The sequence below is a fragment of the Neoarius graeffei genome, chromosome 18 (genome assembly GCF_027579695.1).
Source record: "Neoarius graeffei isolate fNeoGra1 chromosome 18, fNeoGra1.pri, whole genome shotgun sequence".
Classification (NCBI taxonomy): domain Eukaryota; kingdom Metazoa; phylum Chordata; class Actinopteri; order Siluriformes; family Ariidae; genus Neoarius; species Neoarius graeffei.
Genome location: NC_083586.1, coordinates 26,666,601 through 26,680,283, shown reverse-complemented (window position 1 = coordinate 26,680,283; position 13,683 = coordinate 26,666,601). Strand labels below are relative to the sequence as shown.

At 41.4% G+C, this 13,683-nt stretch overlaps 1 protein-coding gene across 1 annotated transcript in view; it reads left to right on the top strand.

Moving 5' to 3' along the window:
* Nucleotides 1–13,683, top strand: part of brat1 (BRCA1-associated ATM activator 1) — an 83,405-nt gene that overhangs the window by 30,384 nt on the left and 39,338 nt on the right. The window contains exons 6-7 of the mRNA XM_060898615.1: nt 5,158–5,277; nt 6,808–6,896. Of these exons, the coding sequence (XP_060754598.1) occupies nt 5,158–5,277; nt 6,808–6,896 (209 nt within the window). The remainder of the gene's footprint in view (nt 1–5,157; nt 5,278–6,807; nt 6,897–13,683) is intronic.

Below are 13,683 nucleotides of genomic sequence, written 5' to 3'. Positions count from 1 at the left end.
ATTCAGTAGTCAAATAGTCCTTGATCCTAGCTTTTAAAATCTTCCATACTTGGGAGGTAATCCAATTTAAGATGACTCTGTAATTTATACCAAGACGTGGGTGCGAATGCTTTAAAAGCACTTTCGCCAAAGACAGTCCGCGTACGAGGAATGGCGTACGTTATCAATCTATCAAGCCGGAGACTACAGTTTTGGTGGTGACTTTAAGAGTCAAAAGAGAACATAAATAAGGAGGCAAGTCACACACGGTGGCCTTCTGAAGAAAACTGTACCAGTGTTCCCATCTACGATTGTGCAGAGAAAGCCAACCAGCACTCTCGTATAGGCTGCAGTGATGAATTCGAAAATCCGAATCCGTTACAAACCAGGTTTCAAATCCGACTGAAACCCAAGAATCAGCATGTCTCCATGTATTCATTTTAACGCCCCTTAACTCCTCCCACAGTGGATATATAAGATTCCGCCATGGTTAGCAACTCACTGCATGCCATCGACTAGTTCTTCTTTGGCTTGGGGAGCACTCAGTGTGTCCTGTGCGTTAATTATAGCTCGCAAGTTCAAGACACGCACCAAGATCTCATCCAAATATATTACGCACCTGTCTTTCACAATGCCCTGAAGAACACACTCCCATTAGCTGTTTTGAATATAGCTGGGACAAGCCGAACAGAATAATGCTGCCAGAGTCGAAAGCCAGTAGCAGCAGCAGGAGGAGGAGGAGGGAGTAATAATGTCTCCAAACATGCATGGCAAAGGTTGTCCATCTGCATCTCACAGGAGGTTTCTACGCCCATATTAAAGTACTTGCCCCATCTAAAGCAGCCGACTTCTTCTATATCATGGTAAATTCACTTGGATTTTATCTCTCCTTTACATCAGTTCTACATTTTATTGACACTCGGCGCTCAACTGCGTCTGCTTCCTTCAGTATTTCTGCTATCAGTAGTCATCATGGGTCTAAGACCCTTCTAAGATTCATTTTTGCTTCACTTTATTTTAAAGAACTGAAGGCAAATTTTTTTCCATTTCTCGTTTTATTAAATATCGGAATGCATGTTGGAGAGCTATTTTGTCACTGCTATAGCAAGTTATGAGTGTTTTGAAATACAACCCCGATTCCAAAAAAGTTGGGACAAAGTACAAATTGTAAATAAAAACGGAATGCAATGATGTGGAAGTTTCAAAATTCCGTATTTTATTCAGAATAGAACATAGATGACATATCAAATGTTTAAACTGAGAAAATGTATCATTTAAAGAGAAAAATTAGGTGATTTTAAATTTCATGACAACAACACATCTCAAAAAAGTTGGGACAAGGCCATGTTTCCCACTGTGAGACATCCCCTTTTCTCTTTACAACAGTCTGTAAACGTCTGGGGACTGAGGAGACAAGTTGCTCAAGTTTAGGGATAGGAATGTTAACCCATTCTTGTCTAATGTAGGATTCTAGTTGCTCAACTGTCTTGGGTATTTTTTGTCGTATCTTCCGTTTTATGATGCGCCAAATGGGTGAAAGATCTGGACTGCAGGCTGGCCAGTTCAGTACCCGGACCCTTCTTCTACGCAGCCATGATGCTGTAATTGATGCAGTATGTGGTTTGGCATTGTCATGTTGGAAAATGCAAGGTCTTCCCTGAAAGAGACATTGTCTGGATGGGAGCATATGTTGCTCTAGAACCTGGATATACCTTTCAGCATTGATGGTGTCTTTCCAGATGTGTAAGCTGCCCATGCCACACGCACTAATGCAACCCCATACCATCAGAGATGCAGGCTTCTGAACTGAGCGCTGATAACAACTTGGGTCGTCCTTCTCCTCTTTAGTCCGAATGGCACGGCGTCCCTGATTTCCATAAAGAACTTCAAATTTTGATTCGTCTGACCACAGAACAGTTTTCCACTTTGCCACAGTCCATTTTAAATGAGCCTTGGCCCAGAGAAGATGTCTGCGCTTCTGGATCATGTTTAGATACGGCTTCTTCTTTGAACTATAGAGTTTTAGCTGGCAACAGCGGATGGCACGGTGAATTGTGTTCACAGATAATGTTCTCTGGAAATATTCCTGAGCCCATTTTGTGATTTCCAATACAGAAGCATGCCTGTATGTGATGCAGTGCCGTCTAAGGGCCCGAAGATCACGGGCACCCAGTATGGTTTTCCGGCCTTGACCCTTACGCACAGAGATTCTTCCAGATTCTCTGAATCTTTTGATGATATTCTGCACTGTAGATGATGATATGTTCAAACTCTTTGCAATTTTACACTGTCGAACTCCTTTCTGATATTGCTCCACTATTTGTCGGCGCAGAATTAGGGGGATTGGTGATCCTCTTCCCATCTTTACTTCTGAGAGCCGCCGCCACTCCAAGATGCTCTTTTTATACCCAGTCATGTTAATGACCTATTGCCAATTGACCTAATGAGTTGCAATTTGGTCCTCCAGCTGTTCCTTTTTTGTACCTTTAGCTTTTCCAGCCTCTTATTGCCCCTGTCCCAACTTTTTTGAGATGTGTTGCTGGCATGAAATTTCAAAATGTCTCACTTTCGACATTTGATATGTTGTATATGTCCTATTGTGAATACAATATCAGTTTCTGAGATTTGTAAATTATTGCATTCCGTTTTTATTTACAATTTGTACTTTGTCCCAACTTTTTTTGGAATCGGGGTTGTATGCTATGTAATATCAGTCCATATGGCAAAGCAGTGGCCGTAAACAAGATTCGTCGAGACCTGTGCGAGACATCGTAGGACGGAAGTAAAACATACAGCGGAAATCAAAGTGACCGACATCTGCCAACGTTTTCAAAAGACGCACGCGCCGCCTTTTTCGAATGCTGACGTAATCAAGCCAGAATCCAAATAATTGCTTTTAAATGCATAGGTGTAACAGAAACAAACTTGGAACTTCAAACAGGTGTTCTTACTTTTACTTAAAGTAGATGCGCAGAACCTTTTATTTTTAAATAAATTTGAGTGGATAGTATCTTCATCCTTGACTTTTGCATGCTGCACAAATGGGAATAAAAAAAAAAATTTTGAGAGTTAAAATCGACCACAAAGTTGGCATTTGAGCTGCCCCGCTGAGCCAGCCAGCCCTGAGTTTGTGACGTCACAGCGGGAACCGGTTTTAAAGTGCATATCACGGGTAAATTCAGGAGCGAGATCAATGTAATTCTCCTATTTTATATTAAACTTTGGTCAAATATCTGTTGCATTTTGTGCAGTTTTTTTTTTTACCTTGTGCAATACCAGAAAAATTCAGTTGAAATCAAGCCATTTGAGGCGAATTGGTCCGCTTCTGAAAAAACTTGGCATTTGGATTTCCCGGCAAATATTGATTTTGGTGACGTCGCGTGTGGGACGCCTCCCTCTGAATCCTACGTCAGCGCTGGTTTGTTTATGAGAAAACGACCTGGTGGTTTTCTGAAAATTTCTTCAACGTTTTCACGTAATTATTAAAACGGTTAACAGATGTATCGTAGGAGGGTGTAGCAACACCAATCTTGATGGGATTAGTACTCATCGTTTCCCAAAAGACCGGACAATGAGAGAGAAATGGGAGCGCTTGGTCTACACAGGCTGTGCACTGAAACTGTGCAAAGCTCTCGCAGCCTGCTGCCGCTTCCGCAGGTAACATCACGAATCTGGCTACTGTAGACAGATGGCCTTGTGCAAAATTACCCTTCTGAATGAGTGTGTAAAGGGACATTCCTTCATGTAAAAAAACACGAAATTGGTTCAGAATATGCACTTTAAGGCCGAGGCCTTTTTACAGCTAGAGACCAAAGTGAGACTTGGCAGGGGAGAGTGGTTGCAATGGCCTCTTCAGATTCCTCAGCGATTAATACATCTGACTGTGATAATCCTGAAATTGGAGTGCGTGTACATGCTACCGCTATACATGTAGAACCGTATCAGTTCCAACCATCGGAAAGTGAATCCGATCGCAACACGGAGGCCCCCACCTTACGAAATAAAGCCAGAGAACAAAGCCATCGAGAGAATTGGATGGAATTAAACTGACCGTCTCATGCGACTCTCGTTAAAACAGGATGGGTGTTATAACTTATGCAGCATACATGTACATGCATGCATTTTCACTGATAAAACTTAAAAGGCTCATTAAATAATCAGATGAACTGAGACAATCACATTCTGAAGCAAATTAAATAATCTTATACCGCTAACTTAAACACGCAGTACAAGTTACATGGATTAATCTAAACGCAGGGAAACGAGTGTTTTGTATCCAAATGAGAGTCGGAGCTTACCCGTCTGTGTTCTCGCTTCTTGAAGGCCGAGCTTGTGGCCGATTGTTTCGAAACAATCTGACTTTCAGTTCTCCGTTCATTCGCTTCTTCCACGTAAGGGCGAGATATTGCTGCTGAGATGAGCATATCCAGCGGAGAAATCAGACAGCTGCTCCACTCATTCTCCATTTTCTCCATTCTGAGTACTCCGCCATTACTGCTCGGCTCACACTTCGGGAGAACTGGTGCAACTGAACTTACTTTCCTTTTCTGTAGTTTTCTTTTCCTTTAATTGTTGGCTTATAGCCAACGCTCCTCAACAGATCAGAGGTCTTGTACGAGTCTTCAGTAAAATGTGCAGAGCAGAGGAGAGATGCATCCAAATCTTTGCAGTTTGAACATTCTTGGGCCATGAACGCAATGTAAATCCACCTTCTGTCGTGTTGGTGCACCGGCCAGCAACACATCTACATGGCATGGCGATAAATTAGCTCAAAACGGAGGATCGGAGTTGCAGTCAGCTCTGTGTTTTAGTCTAACGGAAATGGCGATGAGACCGATAGACTTCCTGCTGTTACGTCAAGGTCATTCACTCAGACCGCTATCTATATGAATCATTTTAATTGTAAAAATGAAGAGATTAGATTTATTATTAACGCTTAAAACTATTCCTGTGCCATTCTTGAGGTCTCAAGGCGTTTATAAACGAAAGTGAGGCCATGGTTCTGCGTCTCTGCTTGAAAGTAGCTTGATGAATATGGACCCAGGACTGAAGTTGCAAACTCCTGCTATATACTTCCAGTGTAAATTGGAAGTATAGACAACAGACAGCAATTATTGCATTTTTTCCATAATCTAATTTAAAAGATGTTTACTGTTACTTTGTTTAACTCCATCACAGGAGTCCTGTTTTGAGCCAACCAGATTGTAGAGTGGAGACTCTGATGGACATCATGTTGTTTTCAAGAAGTGCAACTGAATCTGTGAAATGTGCAGCGATTATCTTGCAAATGGAAGACTGGTGACTATAGAAGACCTTCACTTCTTACTTTTGAATATTAGGCCATCCTTAAAAAAAAATCCGTTTCCTGTCCACCGGGTGAGCAAAAAAATTTTCAGTCGGGAGGGAGGGATTTTTTTTTTTTTATTATTATATATGGATGGATAAGAAATCGCAATGCTGTGTTTGCTTTTTCTTTCGGTACTTTTTTTTTTATTACAAAAGCAGATACATTTAATAAAATATGACAGTTTAATCAACTGAAACTTGTACAAAAACTTTAAGTTAGCATTTTAAATGCTGACTGCAACATTTGCAAAACTTTTACAAAGGTACTTAAAATGTCCGACACACGGACTTTTTGTAGTTCTAAATCGAGCGTTAGGCCGAGTTCGGATGAAATGACACTATTAAAATGATCACTGAATGATTTGCTTTTCTGAATCTTTACTATTTTGTTGTTCGCTAGAATACCATTTTGCGATTTCACACTTAAGCAAATGTTTGAAAACTCCGGATCTGCTTCTTTCATGGTGGCTGCCATTTTTTTGTGCCGCACGGCGCATGCGCAGAGCTGATTCGACAGGGCTTTCCACAAGCGCCGGCTGCGGCCACACAATTAAGTCCAGCCGGCTACTTTAATGACTATTTTTGTAGCCCACAGGCTCTAAATATTAATTTTCGATTTTAATAAAATTAAATGTTTATCTAACGGACTGACAATAATGTCAAACTGAACCGCACTCATTTAAGTTGTGCTTCGCGCTGTTTGTACCGATAATAACCACAAATTCCCCGCCGACTTCGTTGATCAAGGGAGAGTAACTCATCCGCGGCCCCGACATGCGGTGTGTGCGCGCACTCGGCGGAGGCAGTAGTGTGTCGGAGGGAACAGAAGCAGAGATGACGCTTATTTTGTCTCCGGTAAACCAGTCTTCTCTCGTTCAGTTACGTGCTGGCATCAAAAGACACCGCTGGTTGTAAATGAAACCAAACTGAGTGGTTGGAGTGTATTTTCATACACAAATGGAGAAATGTTGGCTGAGTGTGTAATTGTGTCGCCCCACTGCAGAACGTTGTCATTGTTAATTCATAGCATGCTCAGCTGCGTGAATGTGTCATGCACCGAAAATAAGAGATTTACAAGCCAGGAACGCCTCATGATGCAATACGCAAGAAAAGAAAGATTTACTGCCATTTTACTTTGTATTTGAGTAAAGTGAATAAATAAAGGGTCTGTGGAAAATACATTTAACCCTGGGAACTGCGTGCACAGGAGTTTATTTTGTGTTCACTCCCCCCGGCTGGCTACTTATTTGTCATGGCTGGCTAGTATGAGCCTTAGTGGAAAGCCCTGGGAATGCGCAAATGTCAAGTTCGAGTTTAGATTTACGAACCTGAAAAAAATGTCAAAACCGGCGTTAAAAAAAAATTTTCACCCGCACAAACGGCACTCACCCGGCCGGTGGACCGGAAACAGAACATTTTTTAATAATGGCCTTACCGATGCTAACGTCAGTAATTTTTGTTTTTCGTTTGTTCTTTCTCGAGCCCTGAAGTTTTAAAATGGAAAGCTACAGATGTAATCCTCCTCCCTCTACTGTGTGCCACTGCATCCCCCTTACAGCTTCATGAACCAGGTGCAAAACGTCCCTCACGTTTTATGAGGGTAAGTCAGAAAGTTCTAAGACAAATTGGAAAAAAAAACCCAAAACTTTATTCATGAAAATAACAAAGCTATTTCTCGACATATCCTCCATTTAAGGCTAAACACTTCTGCAAGCGGTGTTTCCATCGGAGAATTCCTTCTTTGTAGAATTCTGCGGGATGTCTTTCACACCTTTTGAAATTATAACATCTGTCTTAGAACTTTTTGATTCACCCTCGTATTCAGTACCGTGTACATGTCTTAGGTGTTTATCAGAAAAATGAAGGCATAAAGTTGGGTTTGGTTACACCAATTTGTGTAAATTTTAGACCTGGGTATAATAGAATAAAGACATTGTTAGACATTTTATTTATATATATAAAATACACACACACACACACACACGTGTTCATTTTCTGATTGTATTATATGTGCCTCTATTTTACATTTCCGTCTGTTGTAAAAAAAAAAAGGCGTATTTGAGCCCTTAAATATAATTTGATTGAAGATACCAACTTCGTATTTTGTAAATCTAATAGTTCAGACCTGCACTTTCCACTAGTATAATTCTTTCTATGGTTGACGGTGTCATACATGAGCAATATGCATTTGAAATATGGGTGTGGAATAATGTTTCTTTAATGGCACATAAATTTGATCTCTTTTAGACAAATACTTAGTTACCAAAACAGTACAGTGGTGCTTGAAAGTTTGTGAACCCTTTAGAATTTTCTATATTTCTGCATCAGTATGACCTAAAACATCATCAGATTTTCACACAAGTCCTAAAAGTAGATAAAGAGAACCCAGTTAAACAAATGAGACAAAAATATTATACTTGGTCATTTATTTATTGAGGAAAATGATCCAATATTACATATCTGTGAGTGGCAAAAGTCTGTGAACCTTTGCTTTCAGTATCTGGTGTGACCCCCTTGTGCAGCAATAACTGCAACTAAACGTTTGCGGTAACTGTTGATCAGTCCTGCACACCGGCTTGGAGGAATTTTAGCCCGTTCCTCCATACAGAACAGCTTCAACTCTGGGATGTTGGTGGGTTTCCTCACATGAACTGCTCGCTTCAGGTCCTTCCACAACATTTCCATTGGATTAAGGTCAGGACTTTGACTTGGCCATTCCAAAACATTAACTTTATTCTTCTTTAACCGTTCTTTGATAGAACGACTTGTGTGCTTAGGGTCGTTGTCTTGCTGCATGACCCACCTTCTCTTGAGATTCAGTTCATGGACAGATGTCCTGACATTTTCCTTTAGAATTCGCTGGTATAATTCAGAATTCATTGTTCCGTCAATGATGGCAAGCCGTCCTGGCCCAGATGCAGTAAAACAGGCCCAAACCATGATACTACCACCACCATGTTTCACAGATGGGATAAGGTTCTTATGCTGGAATGCAGTGCTTTCCTTTCTCTAAACATAACGCTTCTCATTTAAACCAAAAAGTTCTAGTTTGCTTTCATCCGTCCACAAAATACTTTTCCAATAGCCTTCTGGCTTGTCCACGTGATCTTTAGCAAACTGCAGACGAGCAGCAATGTTCTTTTTGGAGAGCAGTGGCTTTCTCCTTGCAACCCTGCCAAGGGTTCAGTGTTCTCCTGATGGTGGACTCATGAACATTAGCCAATGTGAGAGAGGCCTTCAGTTGCTTAGAAGTTACCCTGGGGTCCTTTGTGACCTTGCTGACTATTACCCGCCTTGCTCTTGGAGTGATCTTTGTTGGTCGACCACTCCTGGGGAGGGTAACAATGGTCTTGAATTTCCTCCATTTGTACACAATCTGTCTGACTGTGGATTGGTGGAGTCCAGACTCTTTAGAGATGGTTTTGTAACCTTTTCCAGCCTGATGAGCATCAACAACGCTTTTTCTGAGGTCCTCAGAAATCTCCTTTGTTCGTGCCATGATACACTTCCACAAACATGTGTTGTAAAGATCAGACTTTGATAGATCCCTGTTCTTTAAATAAAACAGGGTGCCCACTCACACCTGATTGTCGTCCCATTGATTGAAAACACCTGACTCTAATTTCACCTTCAAATTAACTGCTAATCCTAGAGGTTCACATACTTTTGCCACTCACAGATGTGTAATATTGGATCATTTTCCTAAATAAATAAATGACCAAGTATAATATTTTTGTCTCGTTTGTTTAACTGGGTTCTCTTTATCTACTTTTAGGACTTGTGTGAAAATCTGATGATGTTTTAGGTCATATTTATGCAGAAATATAGAAAACTCGAAAGGGTTCGCAAACTTTCAAGCACCACTGTACCACATGGGAAATAAATACCAGAATTTGAAACCTCTGACATTTAAATGTGGAGATACAGAGGGGCAAAAACTTTTTTTTTTTAATATATAAAGATTTCAACAATATATAAAGTGGTAAATATGCAACTGGGGACCTTCATTTGCAGTATTTCAAGGTATCTTGGACCTAAGAACAATTCCAGAAAATTTCTTGCATCTAGCTTAAATAGTTAAAAAGTCATGGCTTGTGGAGCTTCAGAGTTTGTCTGTAGCACTCATTTTTACGGTAAAGCACCGACTTATTAGCACCGACACAGCCCCGGCCCATACCATGACAGACCCTGGCTTTTGGACTTGTTTTGGACATGACGGTCTGGATGATCCTTTTCGTCTTTGGTCTGGAGCACACGGCATCTATTTCTTAAAAAGACCTGGAATACTGATTTCGCTGACTATTGTGCACATTTTCACTGTGTGATGGTCCATCCTAGATGCCTCCGAGCCCAGAGAAGTCGATGGTGTATCTGGACACAGTTAACATAAAGCTTTCCTTTTTGCCAAGTAAAATTTGAAAAGACATTTGTGGGCGTAACTCCTTATTGTAGTGCTTGACACGAATTTGCCGAAGTAATACCAAGCCCGTGTGGTTATATCAACGATCAATAAATTGTGGTTTTTGAATGAATGAATGAACCCTTTATTGTCACTAGTCACAAGTACCAGCGAAATTGACCATCAACCTGTCCTTACACACACACACACACACACACACACACAATTCACAGAGGGGGAGTAGACAGGACAAGAAGACAGGGATTAAAAGAAAAATAGAGTAACATGAGGAGAGGGGAGGGGAAAAAAAAGCAACCCCCACACTATGCTCCTGTGAGGAGTACAGTGTGGGAACATTAAAAAAAACCTCCTCAGCACAAAATAACACAAGTACACTTTACAACATGAAAACTCGGGACTTGAGGGGGGATCGGGGGTGGGGGGGGGAGGTAGAGGTAACCCAGCGCAAGCAAGCAGCCCTCTGTTCCTGCAGCCATGACGGCGCTGGTCGTGCACCCGCTTGTCACACTGGGGGTAAAAGCGGCGACTGCAGGAAGTGGGGGAAGGAATGCGAGAGCATCTCACAGCAGTGACCTTCAAGGGGAGATGTTGTCCCAGCAACGGCCTTGGCCGAGGCCAGTGCTGTCTGAGGGAGCCGAAAGCAGATAAGATTGGGATTGTTTGGTCTTGGGGCGAGTAGACGCATTCTTTTACACGACCACTCTGTTTGTCCATTCTGGTCTCCGAATCAATCCATTTCCTTTGCAAAGCTGAAAGCTTCTCCATGATGTTATCCATGTTGCGATTCTGAATAGCCACAGTCTGAGTGCTGACAGCTCTGCCCACCACTTCAATCATGTTGGGCAGCTTTATGGGCTTTGAACAGCTGTCACCGTTTTCTGATTTCCTCGATAAACCAGGGCAATGCCTAATCCAATCAGCAAAAGTCCTGTAATCATGGTTCCGAATAGGTAGATGTCTTCAATGTCCTCCACAGAAAGAATCGCCAGGCGCACGACCCGCCACTGCTCCCACGAATCCATCGTGTAGCCAGCTGCGACCGTTCCGGCAGGACAGGCGGGTTCCCCCAAACCCAGGCTTCTCGTCGAGAAAACTGTGTCAATTTTGTTAAGAGACCAGTTTATCAATTCCATGATTTTTTAAGTTTGGAGAGCAGTGCAGAGAGAGTCTCTCAAAAGTATAGACAGTAGACAGACGAGATGAGACAAGAGGAGCATAAGCAGGGAAGATAAGGGAGAGGAGAGCAGAGAAATGCGACCGCCTTCCGTGAGCGCATGGAGAGAAAACAGAGCAGAGGGATTGGCGATCACAGGTGTTCAGCTGAGGCTTGCGCCCTTGCCCTTTACACACCAAAATTCCTCCAGATTCCTTGAATTGTTTAATTATATTATGCACCATAGATGGTGAAAAATCCAAATTCCTCTATATCTTTCTTTGAGGAACATTCTTTGAGGCATCTGTTTCTTAAAAAAAAAAAAAGACCTGAAATACTGATTCGTCTCACCACAATACACATTTCCACTGTGTGACGGTCCATCCCAGATGCCTCCCAACCCAGAAAAGTCAATGGCGCTTCTGGACACAGTTAATATAAGGCTTCGTTTTTGCACAGTAAACATAGTCGGCGATAGACGAATGACCAGGGGTTAAATTGGGCCGGGGCTGTCCGGGGCTGAGCCCCGGCACATAAGCTCAGAGCGGATGGCATATGATCACGCACACATCAAAAGCAACAAACCCTTTTCACGATTTTCAGTTCTGAATAATTAAATATCGTTTTATTAATCAATAAACCCATGACTTTTATGAGAGATCATAGTTTTCCTGATAACAAGACGACCTGTCAAAGCTATTTAGAACAGAACTTGCGATCAGAGATTCTGGTTTCTGGAACACTGCGTGGGTTGCCAATTCCACTTTTTATAAGCGACTTTGGGGTTTCTTTTTTTGTGAGCTCGCTTTAAAAAAAAAATCAGAAGTCGTGGTTTGCGGGTTTTTGGGCTTGTGTTTCAGCGTTGTGACTTGTTTATAATTTTCTCCGTACACCGTCTCCCCTTTTACCTGCATACGATCCTATTATTAGTGTAATTATTATTGTTATTATTATGTATTCAATTATTTATTTGGCATGTGGTGCTTTTTGTATTGTCTAGAACATACATAAGATGAGCATATTATAGAAGCACAATCATTTGAATGCAGCAAAAGTTTTGCTGCATTCAAATGATTGTGCTTCTATTTTGCTGCTATAATATGCTCATCTTATGTATGTTCTAGACAATACAAAAAGCACCACATGCCAAATAAATAATTGAATACATAATAATAATAATAATAAATGCTTCCAATGTTATAGTGTTGTTTGTATTTGGTTGCATTCACTGCATGAATATATTTGATTGACAATTTGACTGACAGTGTTTTGGCATATTTAACATTTATCCTCCAAAATAAATCAACTGTTTTGGTTTAAGATTGTGCAAGCCTTCAAATTTTCTCACTGAACATTTCTCCTTCACATTTTTCACCTGTAGGCATGTGACAAGATTTAACATGATATTGCTCAACCTACCTCTGTAAAGTCAGCTAACAACTTATTAAAATGCACCAGAATTCAGCAAATAACATGTATGATAATAAAAAACTTCTGGGGGAGGACCCCCAGACCCCCCACTAATCATTTCCTTCAAACCAATGTACAACAACCTGTACAATCTGTTACATTGGCCAACCAATCTACATACAAACTGCCATAATGTGTCGGGGGGCACTACAAGACACACATAGGCCTACAACACACAGATAAGGTGTATATCTCTGTGCAATATGATATGGTTATCAAATTAGAAGGTTATTTTCCAAAAAGTATATTGGGGCAGGGCGGCGGGGGCAGGGGCGGGTACGAGGCAGAGCCCCCCCCCCCCCCCCCCCCCCCCCCCCCCCCACATAACCAATCCCAATTTAACCCCTGCGAATGACGGTTCTTGATACAGTGCCGTCTGAGGGATCGTAGCTCAACCGGGGTTTATTTTAGGCTTTCCTTTTATGCACTGAAATTCCTCCAGATTCCTGTAGAGGGTAGTGTATCCAAATCCCTTCAAGTCTTACTTTGAGGACCATCGTTTTTCAACATTTTCAATCCTTTTCTCATGCGTTTGTTGACAAACTGGAGATCCTTAATCCATCTTTGCTCCTCAAAAACTAGACCTTTCCTGAAATACTGATTTTGTACCAAATCACGATTACAAATCACATAATTATTTAATTACTTTACCTCAGTAGCCCTAAATTGTCCCCGTCCCAACTTTTTTTAAGAATACGTTGCAGGCCTGAAATGAAGGAACGGATGTATATTAACAAATGAAACGAAGTTGACCAGACGAAACATGAAACATCTTTGGTCCATATATCTGCAATGAAATACAAGTCCGAGTAAATTTAGCAAATCACTGGTTTCTTATTTTCCATACATCCCAACTTTTTTTTCCTGATTTGGGGTTGTAGAAACATGCTCATGTATCTGACCGTTGGTACATTCAGGATCAGAATTAATTCATTCCAAATGTTTAAAAAAAAAAAGTGTGTAACACTACATTCACACTGCAAGGCTTAATGCTCAATTCCGATTTTTTTGTGAAATCCGATTTTTTTGTGAGGTCGTTCACATTAACAAATATATGCGACTTGTATGTGATCCTCAGTATGAACGAAAGCGACCTAAAAGTGTTCCGCATGCGCATTGCAGGATACGACGACGTCACACGCAGTGAGCATGGCCAGTGTTTACGGAAGGAAAACCGCCCGGTTGCGGTATGACTCATCCAATCTAGCTTGAATAGCTGCATCCCCCCAAATGGAAATCAGCTCCCTAACCTCTGCGTCCTTCCATTGAGAAGATTCAGAACCTTCACAGCCCGAAGCGTCCCTCGCATTGATGT